The 14,325-nt window shown below is 37.1% G+C and overlaps 1 protein-coding gene across 1 annotated transcript in view; it reads left to right on the forward strand.

Moving 5' to 3' along the window:
• The window catches only part of LOC150097392 (equilibrative nucleoside transporter 3-like), a 234,354-nt gene that overhangs the window by 43,766 nt on the left and 176,263 nt on the right, over nt 1-14,325 (forward strand). The window contains exon 2 of the mRNA XM_090407415.1: nt 12,922-13,028. Coding sequence (XP_090263541.1) covers nt 12,922-13,028 — 107 coding nt within the window. The remainder of the gene's footprint in view (nt 1-12,921; nt 13,029-14,325) is intronic.

Raw genomic sequence — 14,325 nt, forward strand, 5'->3', positions numbered from 1 at the left:
AATGGAAGACTTTAATTATACAAATATTGATTGGGTAGCAGTAGAGTCTCATGAGAAGAATGAAAATGCATTTATTGAGCTGTTGCGAGACAAGTTCCGCACGCAGCATGTGACAGAAGGAACTCGAGGTCAAAGAGTGCTAGATTTGATTATAGTGTCAGAGGGCATTTCAGTTAACAACGTAACTATTCTGCCTCCAGTTGGATCAATATGATTAGTCACTTCCCAAGTGAGTACCGCATGACAATGATCATGCGGTACTCACTTGGGAAGTGACTAAGTTTATGAATGTTCCATTCAGAAAAGGTTACATGTTGAACTACAAAGCAGGAAATTATGACCACCTGAGGAGTATGCTGAGTTCACTGGAATGGGATCGGTTGCTGGATGGAAAGGATATCGACAGTGTATGGAAAGCATTTAAATAATATTTAAATGATGCGATATCAGAATGTGTCCCGAGAGTTCGAAGAATAAATAGAATAGGAGTCGAATGGATGTGTAATCTTATTAAGCAAGAGATTCGTAAGAAAAGGACGATGTAGAAGGAATACCGTTTGCATAAGGATAACGTCCATTATGAAAGTTATAAGCAGCAGGCCAGAATAGTCACAACTGTTGTTCGGAAAGCAAAATTTGATTATGAAAAGAAACTGGCATTGCGTGCTAAAGACAACCTACAAGGATTCTATCGATATGTTGAAAGTAAACGAAAGAATGAATATGAAAGAATAACTCTTCTAAATCCAGATGGAGTAAGGGTTACTGATGCAGAACAGGTTGTTCAGTTAATGAGTGCCCATTTCGTTAAAAGCTATCAACCTAGTGAACGCAACATTGAGCTCACTGTTACCTCTTCACTAGATGAAGAAACGCAGGTGTGTGAGGCCGAGGTATTAGAGCTGCTGCATAAACTGAATAAGAATTCAGCAATAGGGACTGGTGGAATATCAGCATGTGTGCTAAAAGAGTGTTCAGCTGATCATTCCTTTGACCAGGATGTTTTATATGAGTCTCAGAACAGGGAAGATTCCGCAGGAATGGAAGGAATGTATGGTAATTCCATTGCATAAGGGTGATGCCAAGACCGATGTATCAAACTATCGATCAATTAGTATCTGAGGAGTGGTGGTAAAGATTTTAGAAAAATTCGTTAGGGCCCGCATTCAGAAATGGGTTGACAGTGAATCTCTACTTTGCAATGAACAACATGGGTTCACTAAGGGAAGGTCATGTTTTAGCAACTTGCTTACATTCTGTGAAAATGTTACCATTGAACTAAACAAGGGGAATGGATACACCATGATACTTTTGTATTTTGCTAAGGCTTTTGACAGAATACAACATGACAGACTGCTGCATAAATTGGAGAAAATGGGTTTGGGTGAGCATTAGCATGGATAAGAGGATGGCTGACTGACAGATATCAAAAAGTGGTATACAGGGGATGTGAGTCTGAAAGGTTTAAGGTAACAAGTGGTGTACCACAAGGATCAGTGCTTGGTCCACTGTTATTCAATCTGTACATTAATGATATTGGGAAGGATTTGTCAAGCGACATACACTTATTTGCTGATGATTCAAAGATAGGCAAGGTAATCATGAATGCTGCTGATATGCAGTCCTTGCAGAATGATTTGAATAAGCTGGAATTGTGGGCATGGGAAAATGGGTGTCTGTTCAATGTCAGTAAATGTAAAGTCATTCACTTCGGCATGATTACCTATCCAATGTCCTATTATATTGGTGGGATTAGACTAGAAGAAACTGATGAGGCTAGGGATCTTGGAGTGTTAATAGATAGGAAGTTGAAGTTCAGGGACCATGTGGCAAAGATTGCAAATACAACTCAAAAGATAATTGTAATGCTCAAACGAACGTTCACATGTAAAGATAAGGACGTTATTTTGCCTCTTTACAAGGCCTTGATAAGACCTCGCTTGGACTATTGTGCGCAGGTCTTGTCTCGTGGTTTCCGATGTGATTCTGATATATTGGAGAGTAAAAAGACGAGTGTTAAAAATGATATCGGGATTGTGGAATACTGATTATGAAGACAGGTTGACAATTTGTAGATTGCGGACACTAGCAAACAGGAGAAAGAGAGGTGATATGATTGAGACTTACAAACTGCTGAACGGGTCATACAGGATTTCAATTGATGGAATTTTTCAATTTATGGAGCGTGGGAAAAGGACGAAACGGCATCCTTGGAAGCTGAGAATGAAGGCTGCCAAGAAGGGTGTGAGGGCTAGATTTTTCTCTCAGAGAGTGGTGCGTGATTGGAATGGATTGCCATTGGATGTTATGAGTGCAAGCAGTGTGAATAAATTCAAGAATAAGTATGATAGCTTGTGTGTGTAGTATGTGGCCTCCCTCGATTTGTCTCTGGCTCCCTGCAGGTCTCTGTTAATAATAATAATGATAATAAATCATTAAGAAAGACAAAAACATCGTAGTACCGAAAGCCGACAAAGCCAACTCAACACTAGAATTGAACTTAGTAGAATACATAGGGAAAAAATGAAATCACTTCTAGACAACACTGACACCAATGAAAAGTTGGATCACGATCCCACGGGATATTTCCATAATAAGACGAACAATTTAATAATAAAAAAAAAGATGCTGAACTGGTCTGAGGAAACAAAAAAAGCGTCTTGAGTCTAGTCGCCATCTGGTTCAAAGAATATATGGAGTCTCTAAGTTGCATAAAAAGGCCTTGTCACTGAGACTATTGTTGATACAAGATACTTTGCCAATTTCTTCGCTATCGAAATATATAGTAAACGTACTAAGCCTTTACAGCTGGGAAAACATTCTCTTATTAAAAAAAAAAAAAAAAAAAAACATGCACTTCATAAAGAACATCAAAAACATCACAGTGGTTGCTACTTTCAAGCCTGAATGTAGTAAATCTGTTCACCAACGTACTAAGAACAAAAAGTATACAACTCTTACAAGATCTCTTTAAATACTGCATCAGTAGCACATTTTTCAAATTCCAAGATGAATATTTTGAAAGAAAGAATTAGCCATGGGCGTCCCCCCCCCCTCTCTGTCTCTATTGCTTGTTAATAAACTTATTCATGAAATGCTTTGAAAAAAAAAAAGCCTTTCAGTACCAAACCTAAAATTTGGCGAAGATATGTCGACAATATTCTCATTATCTGGCCGGGTTCTATTACTCAATTAGAAGATTATGTCACCCATCTCAACAACTTTCATCCTAGAATTAAATTCACTGTTGAATTAGAGACAAATAGGTCTTCATCGTTTTCGGTTGAGGTATCCAAATAAAATGCACTCACCTTCTCAGTCCATAAGAAGCCAACAAACACAGGACATTACCTACATGCCACATCCCATCACCACCCAGCGCAAAAAATAAGCATCGTCCTTTCCTTACTCGATAGGGATTACACACGTTCCACTAACATAGAAAAAACGAACCAACAGCTACAATATCTGAGTTCAACCCTACCAAAAAATGTCTACAACAGAACATTAATAATGATGATGATGATAATGATAATAATAATAATAATAATAATAATAATAATAATAATAAGAAGAAGAAGAAGAAGAAGAAGAAGAAGAAAACCATCAGAGGATCTGTAATTCTCCCATATATACAAGTAGTCAAATAGGGTCGCATTCTACCCAGTCAATAAAATCTTTAATTCTTTAATCACCTGAAATCTTCTAAACCTCCACATCTTCCACTTAAAAAAGCAGTTGCCTACAAGGTCAGTTTTTGCAGTTGTGGTTTACACTACATAGGACAGACAAATCTGGAGAAGTACACTGATCAAAACACTTCAAGGACGTTGGCAACGAGAGAAGACACAAATCAGGCTTGACAGTTCATACGAGGGTGGTCTGAAAAGTTCTCGGCTTAACAATGAAAAAAAACGAATTTTTAATCTCAAAATTATTATTTTTTCTTCAACATAATCTCTCTTAAGACTAATACATTTATTCCAGCGACTCTCCAGCGCCATTGTCCCGTCCCTGTAGTGGTTCTCAGTAAGATCTGCAAAATACCCCTCTACAGCTGCAATCACCTCTTGATTTAAAGAAAAACGCTGACCAGCGAGGAAACGTTTTAGTTTAGGGAAGAGACAGAAGTCAGAGGGAGCCAAATCTGGGGAACAGGGTGGATGTTCCAACAATTCATAATGCAGAATCCATAATTTTCACATTGCCAAGACACCTTTGTGGGCAGGTGCATTGTCCTGATGAAAGATGATTTTTTCTTCTGCAAACCGGGTCTTTTCTCACGAATTTTTTCGTCACGTCTGGTTAAAAGATAGGAATAATATTTCCCAGTTATTATTTTACTCTTATCAAGATAATTAATAAACAAGCATCCCAAAACATCAGGGCCGTCGCCAGATTAGACTGCGCCCTGCGGCAAACAATTAAATATCGCCAATGATGCATTATAAGACAAAAATATAAGAAAATCTCCAATTGCTATTTTGTTCTTATTACAAGAGAAACATTAATGCAAAAAGATTACGTAATAATAATATTAATTAAATGTTTGCTCTATGGGGATATCACACAAAGCTTGGAAAAACTTCTTTCCGCACTTGTTACGCTAACAACGACGGCCCATACCGCAATATGGCTGAACGAGCGCCATTATTAAGCCGAACCGTGAGGCAGGCTGCCTCTATGCTACACCCTGTCGACGGTACTGCAAAACATCCATGCCATGACCTTTCCTGCTGATGGAACCGACTTCGTCTTCTTTGGCGCTGAACAGCTGGCTATTGTCCACTGTTTTGACTGCTGTTTGGATTCTGGTGTTTAATGGTGAATTCAAATCTCAACCATAGTAATAAATTGACGCACAAAATCAGTTTTATTCTTGTTAAAACGCTCCAAGAACTTTTCAGAGATTTTCATGCGAGTGCGTTTTTGATATGCTGTGAGCAAGCGCAGCGTCCATCTTGCACAAAGCGTTTTCATTTGCAATTCTTCATGCAAAATATATCCTACACGTTCTTTTGAAATGACATTTCAAGGGATACAGAGAACACTTTTGCTTCAGACAGCTGTATAAAACAAACTACTACTTGATAGAATGACTTGCAATTTCACATGGATGCTTATGACAGATGTACCAACTTAGAAAAAAAAATCTTGCCGATAGTGTTACCATCTATGGTCGAAGCCGAGAACCTTTTCAGACCACCCTGGTATATATATATATATATATATATACTAAAACTATTATTTATTATTATTATTACATAACATCTCCAGGGAGTCGAAAGTCTCATCGAGGGAGGATACCTGCTCTACAACTCTCCATCTACTGCTGGCCACCACCACTATTTTTACAGACAATCACAAACATCTTTGCTCACGGCGGGATTCGAACCCACAGCCTTTTCGGCGTGGATTCGCAAGCCATTCGGTCAACCAGGCCGGCAAACTATATGCTAAAAATCACAAATTTAAGTTCAAATCGTCTCCAATTCAGTGCTGTCCAGCTTTTGGTAATCCGAGGGCCGCATCACAATGCGTATCTAATAATTGGGCGCTCAGGTTTCTCGTGAGCGCCTGGAGCCTGCGCGTTGGAAGAAAACAGTGTAAAACGGCTTGTTTGACACATCTAATGTTTTAAAATCATGTTGGTATATAGTGATGTAAACATAAAAGATAAAATTACCAACATCGAGATTATTGTTTAGTGATAGAATTTAAATATCTAATACGCATTCGATTCAAATTGGTATTTTATTTTTTCGCTCGTGAAAATCAAAACACACAGGCGAGCCGCTTCCAGCCAAAGGGTAGTGTTTTAGACAGCCCTGTTCTAATCCACTGGATTGCGTCCGCGGTAACCTGAAACATGTCCGTCAGTATGCTCTGAATAATATGATTAACAGTCTGTTGATCAGCACTACAGACACATGCTGGGGGGATACACTCAGGTTCCACTTATATATCATGGTAGCACATCTGGCGTGTCCTTAAGCGGTTGAGTGTGCTCCATTGCCGTCTGGGCAGGTCAAAGCCGCCAGGGATCTGATCGTGGGGTCTGTAATGAGATGTACATTTTTTATCGTTGAAGTAAACCAGCGATTCTTCCATTCAGTTTCAGGAGAATCTGGTTGCTGATTTTTTCCATATCCATATCTTTAAGCTAACAGGTGGTAGATTTTGAAGGTCCCCATGGATGGGAAAGTTATTATTTCCCATACATTTTATCCACTATCTGTTAGAGGCAGCTTTCCTACTTATGTCTGGTGGTAATATCATAAATATCTATATATAATAGATATTTATGATGTTCTTTTATATAATAAAGAAGTGGTGACTACGGTGAGACAGTTGTTCTTCTTACTTGCAATAATATGAACATAATGCCTTCATATAAATATACAGATATAAGAAGAAACTCTACTTGTGTGGGTGCGTGCTTTTGAAGTGAATGAAGGTCACAGAAAGTGTATAAACTGACCTAATTTTTTTTTTCGATAAGTTGTTAGAAGATAAGCGAAGTTAACGTTCATTTTTTTAACAGGTTTGTCCATGAGGAGCTCCTAAGAGCCTATCAGAGAGTAAAGGTTAAGGTCGGCAACATGAAAATTTGATCATATCTGAATAAATACATAAATGATATCACTGTAGTGCTTTTATCATTTCCCTTCGTGAATTTGCCTATAAAATAAAATAAAATAAAATAAAATTTTATTCGTTATTAGTTTTTTCATAATACATATTATAGACAGTGATATACCATATTCCTGATATACCATATAAGCAAGGCAAATATTTCCCATATCCCATTACGTGCTAGGCTTAATGGCCTACCATGGCAAGTAACTTGGCGTCTTTGACACATGAAATCCCGGTTAATGCGCTAATAAGGCGCATTAATTAATTATAGTGTACTATAGCTGTCAATGGTGTGTTTTCATCGTGCGGATTTGCCTGTTTGCAGGATGAAAAACCCGAGTTTCAGGGAAGTCTCATTAACTTATGAGACGTGTTAACTGACACCGTCAGTTGAAAGCGCCAATAAAAGTTCTTTGCGTTCTACACCGACACGGGATTCAATTAACGTCATTTCAGCCAAAGGCATCATGGAAACTAACAATATAATAGTTTGCAATATTATACAACATTTTTTAAATAATACTTTTTTTGCTTTTATATTATGTATTTACAACACATGTTCTTCTAATATTAACAATGAAGATTATACAGAATTTTTGGTATAATTTTTTATTTTTTATTTTATTTTTATTTTTATTTTTAAAGTTTGAGAAAGAGTGATTATACATACAAATTTCTGCATTTGCTTATAGGAATTACTTGTAGATGAGTGAGGCAAGTTAATCCCACCTACTTCGAAGCTTGGGTTAGCTTTTATGAAGAGAGTGGGATTTTAGCCTTCGCTATTTGTGTTGTTGCTACTGTTTATGTATGGGATGTAGGCATTGGGTGCTAGTGATTTATGATGTGTATATTAGTGTTAATGGTTTCTTAACTTTGTTGGTATATTTTCCAGAGTTTTTTAATGTTCTGTAGTTATCTACGCGTTTTAAATTTCTTGGTAGGTTGTTGAGTTGCGTGGGTATCTGATGTGATCTCACGAAAGAACCGCATGAGTTGTTGAAGGGTGTGGGGATGTAGAGAGTTATTTTAGGTCGTGTTATACGATATGTGTCTCTGTTGTTTCGATAGGTGATGTTGAAGTAATTCCTTGTTAATGTCATATAGTGTTTCAGATTTTTAATGCTCAGAATTCTGTGTATTACCATGTGCTTGTCGGATATTGTTGCGTGTAAGGTGTCCAGACCACCGTTGAGACGATTTTCCTGTGTAGTGTTTCTAATTTTGTTACTTGGCTGTTTGATGTATTTGCATAGACTGTTATTTCGTATCTGAGTAGAGATTCGCAGATACCGTGATATAGGAGTTTTTTTTTATGTTGGGTGGAATAATGTCTTTAACTTGGAAGAGTTTAGCTGCGATGATCCGGAGTTTGGTGTAGGTATTCTATGTGTTTTGTCCATTTAAGGTGGGAATCTATATAGACAGCGAGGTATTTTGCGTGTGTTACAGGTTTGATTTGGGAACATTGGCAGGTATTTTTGTTGTTAATGCAGCGGTATGTGTGACAATGTATCGATAGTGATGCGGGGCGTATGATTCTTGGGTTGTGTATTATCAACATCTGTGTTTTGGTGTCGTTGATTAGAATTGCGTTTTGGTGGAAGTATGTCGTGATTTCGTTCAGGTCTTGTTGTGTTTTGCAGAGAGCTGTGTTAATGTCTGTGTGGATTGCTAGTAGTGCAGTGTCATCTGTGTATTGAAATATTTGACTTCTTATGAATATGTTATGAACATCGTTAATGTATATGTTGAATAGAGTGGGTGATAATATGGTACCTTGAGGTACACCGTGTTTTTATTTGTATACTCCGACTGTGACATGTACCTATTTTTGTTACTTGTGTTCTGTTTGAGAGGTAGTTCTTGAACCATGTATGCAGTGTTCCTTTTATACCTATTGAGTATAGTTTGGGGACTAGTATGTCATGTTCAAGTGTATCAAATGCTTTGGTTAGGTCCAGCAGTACTTGTTTTTGTCGAGAGCTTCGTTTATTGTGGCGGCGATGTCTTCTAATAAAGTAATGATGCTTTTTGTTTTCTGAAAGCAGTATTGGTTTTGTGAGATGATGTTGTACTTCTGTAAATAGTTCCGTAGTCTGGTGTGTGTTATTTTTTCTAGAATTTTTGAGATGACTAGTAGTGTAGCTATCGGTCTGTAGTTCTGAGTATCGTTTCTTTTGCCGTGTTTGTATATTGGCGTAATTACTGTAGTTTTTAGTTGTTTTGGAATAATGCCTGTGTCGAATATTATGTTCACGAGTTTCAGAAGTATTGGATTTATTGGTTCAAAGTGTTTTATAAGGTCTGTGAGTTTATTTTGTCTATTCCTGGAGTGGTCTTTTGTTTTAGTTGTAGGATTGCTTCTTTGAGTTCCTGTTTTGTTATGGGTGGAAAATACATCGTTTGTTGTTGACTTTGTGTCGGTAGTTTTTTGTTGATCGTTGGTAGTTTGTCTTTTTTGAGTTGTGTGATGTTGTTTGTGAAAGCATGGTTGAATGAGTCTGCTAATTCCTTTGGTTTGTATCCTGACCGAAGATTTTTGCAATAAAATCTTGTGCTGAAGTTTTCTTTTTTCGGGCTACTAATTCGTTGAGTGTAGCCCATGTTTGCTTAATGTTGTCTTTTTGCCCTACGAATTTTTGTTGTTAGTTGATTTCTTGTGTTTTTGTATAAGGTTTGTAAATGTGTGTTACTGAGTGACCTTTTAAGTTTTTTCCATAGATTTTCTTTTACAGTAATAGGATTTAGTATGTCGTCATTTATCCATGGATTGTTGTCTGTTTGTCGTCTCGTTTGTGTAGGTTTTATTGCTTTTTTGTATATTTCTGTGAACTTTAGTTGAAAATTCTCGTATAATGTTACAAGATCGTTTATTTTAAGTAGGGAATTCCAGTCTGTATTTTTTACTTGGTTATCGACAATGCTGTTTAGTATGATCGAGTTTTGTCGACTTTTGTGGTTGTGTGTGTGTGTGGGAGGGGGGAGGGGAACTTAATAAAACGAAGTTGAGACAAAGTAGTGATCAGCAATTTTGACTTTAATTACTGATGATGTACAGGGTGTTCGGGATAAATTTGACATATTTATAATTAATTATATTTTTCCGTAAGTTACATGTATTAACACACACTTCTCTTCATTTAAAAGTTTGGACCCTTCTTCATTCATATACAAGATGTCAGAAAGGATGGATAGCTGGAACCCACCTGAATCATGGAAGAGAATAACTTGTATCATGATGATTCGTGCCCGCCATCAAAATAAGGATATTACGACTGCTGCCCAATGCTCCCTGAATACAGTAAAAACAATCAGGCATGAACTAGAGACTTGCAATGGTGACTACGAGGATGTAGCAAGAAGAAAGATCCCTAGCAGACGATCTGATTGCGTTCGTACAGCAGAATTCCTCGCAAATCTGCAGGAACAGGTGTTGAATAACCCTGGCATTGGAATTCGGGCTTTGTTCGTGGAGTTGCTAACTGTAGTCAAGCCCTGGATAACAAGGGGTAGCCAATGGTAGGCCGTATATATGGCAGCAGGATTCGGCCCCTTGCCACACCTCTGGGAAAAGTCAAAAATGGTTGTCTGAAAATTTCTACGACTTCACCAGTCCAAATGTTTGGCCTCCAAACTCCCCAGACCTTAACCCTATGGATTATTTTGTATGGGGCGCAGTTGAAAAAGACACCAATCGCACTTCCAGTAATACAAAAGCCCAGTTAATGGATAAAATTAAAACAGTTTTTGCGGCCCTTCCCAGGGAGACTGTAGCATCAGCTTGTTCGAGGTTCCGAAGCAGAATTGAAGCTGTGATCGATGCTAATGGTGGTTATTTTGAGTAAATCTTGTTGATAGTATTGTAATTAACTCTGCCTGTAATATTTTTTGTCAATTCATTAAATTTAATAGATACAAAGAAGATTTTCTTTTTCCTTACGAAACTGTCAAATTTATCCCGAACACCCTGTATATGTATGGATGGGACCCCGCATGTCGATATGATCAATGCATGATTGTGTTAGTGAGTTATTGAGTATTTCTTCTCTTGCTGAGGAGTTAATGGTAGGGTTTATGTTGTACTGACTTAGTATATCTAGATATGTGTTAGTGGTTGAAGAAGCGTGGTCAAGCGTATTTATGTTAATATCTCCTATTAGGATGAGCCTGTGTGTTGTACGGGTTCGATGCCGCTTAGCCATGTTTCTAACTAGTGAAGAAAATTGAGCGGATTATTATCTGCGGGTCTGTATATTGTGTTTATTGTGTATTTATTTGATACTATTGTGGCTATTTGTGATTTCCAAAATTAGTGTTTCCGCATGTTCGAAGTGAGTTTGTTTTTCAGTCACATTGTATTTTTCTTTGATAAATGCCGCAATGCCACACTCCTCTTTTGTTTGGTCTACATAAGTTGTAGGTTTGATAATTATTTATGTTGTATACGTAAATTTCTGTGTCGTTTATTGCAACTTCGGTCAGTATTGAGGCATCTATGTTTATTATGGTATAATTGTGCTGTGTTATCAATGTAAGTCAGTGTTTTTTTATACTTTCTTATGTTTGTGTGTGTGTATGATAGTGAAGTTGGTGTTGGTGGAAATGTTGTCTGGCCATTTCTTCAAAGAGTCAAAGACCTTGAAGTTTATGTTGTCTGACTGGATATGTTCGCCTATGTTTATGATCTCCATTATATAGTTTTTAAATGTGTTCTAATCTTATTCTTAAGGATGTGAAAAGTTAGGGTTTTATATTGGTAGGCTGTGTAAGTCGGATTCACTTGTAATTATGTATACTCGAGTGTTTTCATTCTTTCTCAAAAATATCTGGGAATTCTTTGTCCACAGGAACTTGTAGTTTTTCTCTGTTTTTGTCTTCCTTGCTTGGTATAGAAGATTTTTGAAGTATGGAGTCCAGTGTTCCGTTATATAGATTGGTGTTGGAAGTTTCTTATCAGTTAGGATCGTTGTTGTCGGCCTTGTTTTCTTGCTTGCTGTAAGAATGGAGTCTCTCAGATTTCTGTTGGTAAAACGAGCGATGATTGGTGGCGGTCTCTCTTTATTTTTTTGTGGGCATCGGTTGATATAGGTGATATCTGTGGTTGCAATTTGAAATCCAATTTTTCTGCCGATCAGTTGCATTATGTTGCTTAAATCTTCTGTATTTTCTTTCGTTATCGCCTCAATTTGAAGTTCTTTTTTTCTTTCTTTTTGTAGCATGTGTTCCATTTGATACTTGAGTGCGTTTACTTCTTTCCGCAATTCTTGATTTTTCGCGTAGGAGTGTTTCTTGCGTTTCTATCGCAACTGTTAATTTCGTCTTTATTTCTCGCACGGGTCCTAACATTTTTTCAGAGGTCTCGTTATTGAACTGCATGTAATGTTCATACTCCTCAAATTTTTTGTTAATTTGTTCCATGTGTGCATTTAATAAGTCTTTCACCATGAGTTTAAATGAATCAAAGTTATCTGTAATTTTAGGATCCGGGAGCAGTTTACCTTGATGTGCGTCGTTACTTTTCTTTGGTGTCTGGTCTTTGTTCTTCGTTTTCTCACGATACTGTTGACATCGCCATTCGGTCCGTTTCGCGGCTCCTTTTGCTTTCCACGTGCTTTCTGAGATCCCTGAACATTGAACGTGTTGTTTTTGTTACATCCGGAACAATGCGGCCCATTCCCTTCATCGCTTAATGGCTTATTGCATTTGTTACAGCTCATTTTGCTTGAACTTGCTGTCTCGGCGACCTTTAGCCTTTCTTCCCGTTAGCGACTATAGTGCGACTTTTAAAATGGCGACGTCTTTTGTTCTTCGTTGGCTGGTGACTACAGTACACTCTATGAATTTCCAACACTGAAAATTTGAATCTTACTTATCCGATTTTGGTAATTTGAACGTCCCTGTCTTCAGCATGCGTGTATGATGAACTGGAGAGAAGAATAATTGAATCTAAAGAAACATCGCTTGATTCGTCTCATATTAATAACAGCCTTAGCTATAATATTTCTGATGCGCACATTGTCACTGTCCAATACTGGAGCACTTATACCAGCTCACGCATGTAGTCAACTTCAGTTGGAACTCTAGCACGCATTCTTTTTTTAAATGTACTTGTTTTATACTAGATCTGTTAATGTATTTTTTCGTGTGTCTGTTATTTTTTATTTTATTCTTTGCCCATGATACCTGAATATATATATATATATATATATATATATATATATATATATATATATATATTGAAACAATTACCAGTATTTACAAATATTCGCATCTTTATAGATGTCTTCCATAGAAGATGATGCTACAGAGAAAAATGGTATATTGCCGAAGTCCTCATCGGAGACAACTAGAAATGGACTAAAACATGATCCTAAATATAAAGATAAGTAAGTGATGTGATGTTATTTTAAATGAAGCAGTTTAAGTGGTATAGACTTCATTGTTGTCTCACATCGTTTATTTTTAATTACAAAAATTTTAATATTTTTGAAAGGTATTTAAAAGGTTATTTTCTTGATTTTGAAGGAGATTACAGTGTTCATTTTTTCTTGTAACATTATATATCTAGGTACTGTAGGTAATTGTATTGAAATGTCAAAAGAATTATATCATATTAGTTTCCATTAGTATAGGTCTTTAAACGTCACCAGATCTAACACAGCATAGGTAAGATATTGCCGTGTTAGAAAACTCATCTGCTACCTGAATAGGTGGTGGGAAGGTTTCTTGTACTGTAATGAGACGAGATCACCAGAAAATAAAGATCGTTTATGCGTTCAATTCCAGTTGCCTATTACAGGTTCTTTTCCAGGGCTGCCCCTAGGAATTTTGCCGCCCAGTGCAGTAGCATAATTTGCCGCCCCTTCTCCCTTATTTTTGCTGCCCCAAAAGAACTTGCTCCCCCGTGCAAATGCATGTCTTGCACCGTCGGTAGAGTCGGCCCTGTTCTTTTCTATACATTTTTCCCCATTTAACTCTGACGCAAGCAAGTCCTCCCCCCCAAATTCGGGTTCATAACTTCGAGCCTTAGAAAAATCGAGGATAAAGCTATACTGTTTTAATACGTGGCATACGTATGGAGGCAGTTATTGGTACACCGATGCGTCTAATATCAGCGGTAGCCATGGGATCAGCTTTCGGCGACGGACTTCCAGAAGTTAGTGCTAAAATAAAAGGCATAATAGGATCGGTTTATTTATTTTTATATCAAATTCTTCTTTTATCAGAGAGATTAGAAAGAGTAATCATTAAACGTTTGTGAAGCGATTCATTTATATATATCTAACATTCTTCATAAATTCTACGAAGCATTTTGCTGTTTAGAAAAATTTAATATGAGCATTTTCTTTGTTATTATTTCACCCATCCACAAGAAGATCCACGCCCATCTGGAATACATCCAGGCTCACATAATTCCTTCGAACAATAATGTGTTCGAAGCTGATTTTTGTTTTATGGGAAAACTGTTGAAGCTTTGCAGAAATCTAAATAATTCATCTCATATTCATTGCTATGATCTAATTCTTCACAAAAATCCAACAGATTTCTGAATAGTAATAATCACTTAACTAAAACATGCGATGCTTTGCTTTCTCGATATCTAATCTCTAAGAAGGATGCTTTACAATATAATACTAATTTAGTTTTTCATTACTCTCTCAATAACATTCAATAACAATAAAG

The sequence above is a fragment of the Typopeltis vanoorti genome, chromosome 17, assembly GCF_054136105.1.
Source record: "Typopeltis vanoorti isolate ZY-2024b chromosome 17, IOZ_Tvanoo_1.0, whole genome shotgun sequence".
NCBI classification, from domain to species: Eukaryota; Metazoa; Arthropoda; class Arachnida; order Uropygi; family Thelyphonidae; genus Typopeltis; species Typopeltis vanoorti.